We start from the raw sequence: 2,471 nt of genomic DNA, 5'->3' as shown, positions 1-2,471 counted from the left end.
GTCACGGAGCACCGCACGGGGGGAACAGCAGCCACCAGCAAGCGATCAGGTGCGGATAGTTCCAAGGAGCAGCGCACGGGAGGGACAGCACCCACAAGCAAGCGACCAGGGGAAGACAGCTTCACGGAGCAGCGCACTTGAGGAACAGCAATCACAAGCGAGCGATCAGAGACGAATAGCTCCTTCGAATATCAACGACGTGCAGGGAGGTCAGCAAAGACAGCGGAGCGATCAGCAACGGACAGTTGGAGAGAGCTTCGGCAAGCGAGATGGTTTTAGAGAGGTGCAAGACCCGGCTGGAAATCTCCGGTCACGACGCCCGCACTCTCCACCAGAAAGCGTCCCAACGAATCAGAGCGTCTCGCCGCATCCGACCAGCACCGTGAAGCACCCGACGCCCACGGCGACGTCTGCCTCGCCGAACCCTGTGGCGCACCACCCCTCGGCCTCGTCGGCCCGCACCAGCATCGCGTCGTCATCGTCCACAACGTCCGTGTCGACGGGTAGCTCCGGTGGCATTGCGGCTCGCAAGGTCGTGACGAAGGAAACAGCGGCCTCCAAGATGCCACCTCCTGGAGAGACAGTGGTGGCCCACACCACGACCGCGACGTCACGAGGCCCTACGAGTGTATCCTCGTCCACCGAGCCTTCCCGGACTGCACCCAACAGGCCCGGCCGCGACGCCCAGCAAGTGACGGAGGCCAGGGCTGTCCCCACCTCGACGACGAACCGTCAGGGCGGTGCAGGCTCCACCAGTGGTTCTAGTGCAGGAAAGGCGTCATCCGGGAACTCCGTGTCGTTCGCCGGCAACCAGGATCACGCCAGTGCAGTGCGCCCGAGGGAGCCTCCACGGCCTCGGTCACCGCACCCTGGCGGAAGAGGTACCACCCCGCCGCCGAGGACTCCGACGCCACCGCCACCCCCTCCCCCGAGGACGCGGACGCCGACGTCACTCGAGGCAGACGCCGGGTCGTCGTCGTCCTCCTCCTGCTCGCACCAGGGTACCCAGAGGCTCACGCCAGACTCTCAGCAGCGGCGGCACTGCGGCGCGTGCTCACCCCGGAAGGGGTCGGGGCCCGGGACGGCGTCGGGGGTGGGCTGCGAGACCTGCAAGCGCGCGGGCGGGCGGGCGCGCAGCAAAGAGGGCCGCTCTGCGGGTCCAGCGCCCGCCATGGACCGCAAGCCTCTCAGCCCACCCCAGACGGCGGTCACCTCCCCGCGCACATCGGCCCGGGCGGAGGTGCAGAAGCAGCGCGCCCACAGCGCGTCGCCGGCGCGGAGGATGACGCCGACGGCGGCTGGCCAGGGCGCGCGCGTCCCCCTTGCGCACCTGGCGGCTAGGAACAGCGGCCAGCCGATCGGCAGGACGCTCAGCTGCCGAGGTCCCCGGACCGCCGTCCACCAGGAATCCACGCCACCGCTGAGCCCCCTGTCGGTGCAGGTGAGGGTAACCAGTGGGCAAAGACGTGGTGGGTGGTCTGCCTGAGACTACGTGTTCTGAACCCGACCTCGCCTGTCCCGACTGCAGCTACAGGGACCGCTGTCGCCGGGCTGGGACCTGGTGGCGCTCGAGATGGAGGTGCAGGAGCTGCGCCGCGAGCTGCAGGAGCGCCGTGCCGCGGAGCTGCGGCTGCGGAGGGAGATCCACAAGCTCAGGGTGAGTAGGAGCGCAACGGCGCTGCCGGCCCGGGAGCGCTGCGAGGCATTGAAGGGTCACCGTTGTTGCAGAGCGTGCTCCAGCAGGCCACAAGCTTCTCCCAGGACGGCGAGGGAGGGGACGTGGCACGCGAGGACGGCGTCAGCGGGGACGCCCGGGAGGGCCTGCTTCTCACGTCCCTGCAGGTGCGTCACGCCATGGCCGGCGGCCGTGCCACCGGTTGCGGGCCGGGGGCGGCGCAGGGGGCGGCACAGGGGGTTGCGCAGGGTGCTGCGCAGGCCACGGCGCAGCAGGGGGTGGCGGCGGCCTCCTCCTCCAAGAAGCAGGGCGTGTCCGGGGAGAGCTCGGACCCCGGAAGCTCGTCCGTGACTCAGGCCACCTTCCCGAAGGACTTCCGTTCGCAGCAGCTCATCAAGGCCGCCATCCTGGACAACGACTTCCTCAAGAACCTCTCGCGCAGCCAAATCCGGGAGCTGGTGGACTGCATGTACCTCCAGAGCGTGACCAGGGGCAGCTACGTCATCCGGGAGGGGGAGGCAGGTGCGTATCGCGATAACGACACGCAATGACGCTCCTCCTGACACACATTACTTCCGCGCGAGGACAGTCGAACCCCCCGCGCGGGACACACCCTCCCTGTGCGTGACTGAGACCCGTCCGTCAGGGTCAGGGGCGGACCCAATTAGGCTCATGGGTGAGCGGTCCCTGAGGGGAGGGGGCGGGAGAGTCAGGTTGAAGGTTAGCAATATGTGCTGTTGAAATGGAAAGGAAGCGCGGGAGGGGTCATCGCGTAGACTACCCCACCCCCACCCCC

General features: G+C 68.3%; 1 protein-coding gene across 1 annotated transcript; it reads left to right on the top strand.

Moving 5' to 3' along the window:
• Positions 1-9: 9 nt before the first annotated feature.
• On the top strand, positions 10-2,197 carry LOC127751897 (atherin-like; the record flags this gene model as incomplete). The annotated part of the gene is made up of 3 exons (XM_052276149.1): positions 10-1,441; positions 1,529-1,657; positions 1,729-2,197. Coding segments are annotated over exons 1-3 (1,477 nt in total), but the record flags the coding sequence as incomplete, so codon positions are not given.
• Positions 2,198-2,471: the final 274 nt, after the last annotated feature.

This window comes from Frankliniella occidentalis, unplaced genomic scaffold (assembly GCF_000697945.3).
Source record: "Frankliniella occidentalis isolate FOCC.00 unplaced genomic scaffold, Focc_3.1 Scaffold1899, whole genome shotgun sequence".
NCBI lineage: Eukaryota > Metazoa > Arthropoda > Insecta > Thysanoptera > Thripidae > Frankliniella > Frankliniella occidentalis.
The sequence above is the reverse complement of the archived record's forward strand: the minus strand, read 5'-3'. Positions and strand labels throughout refer to the sequence as shown.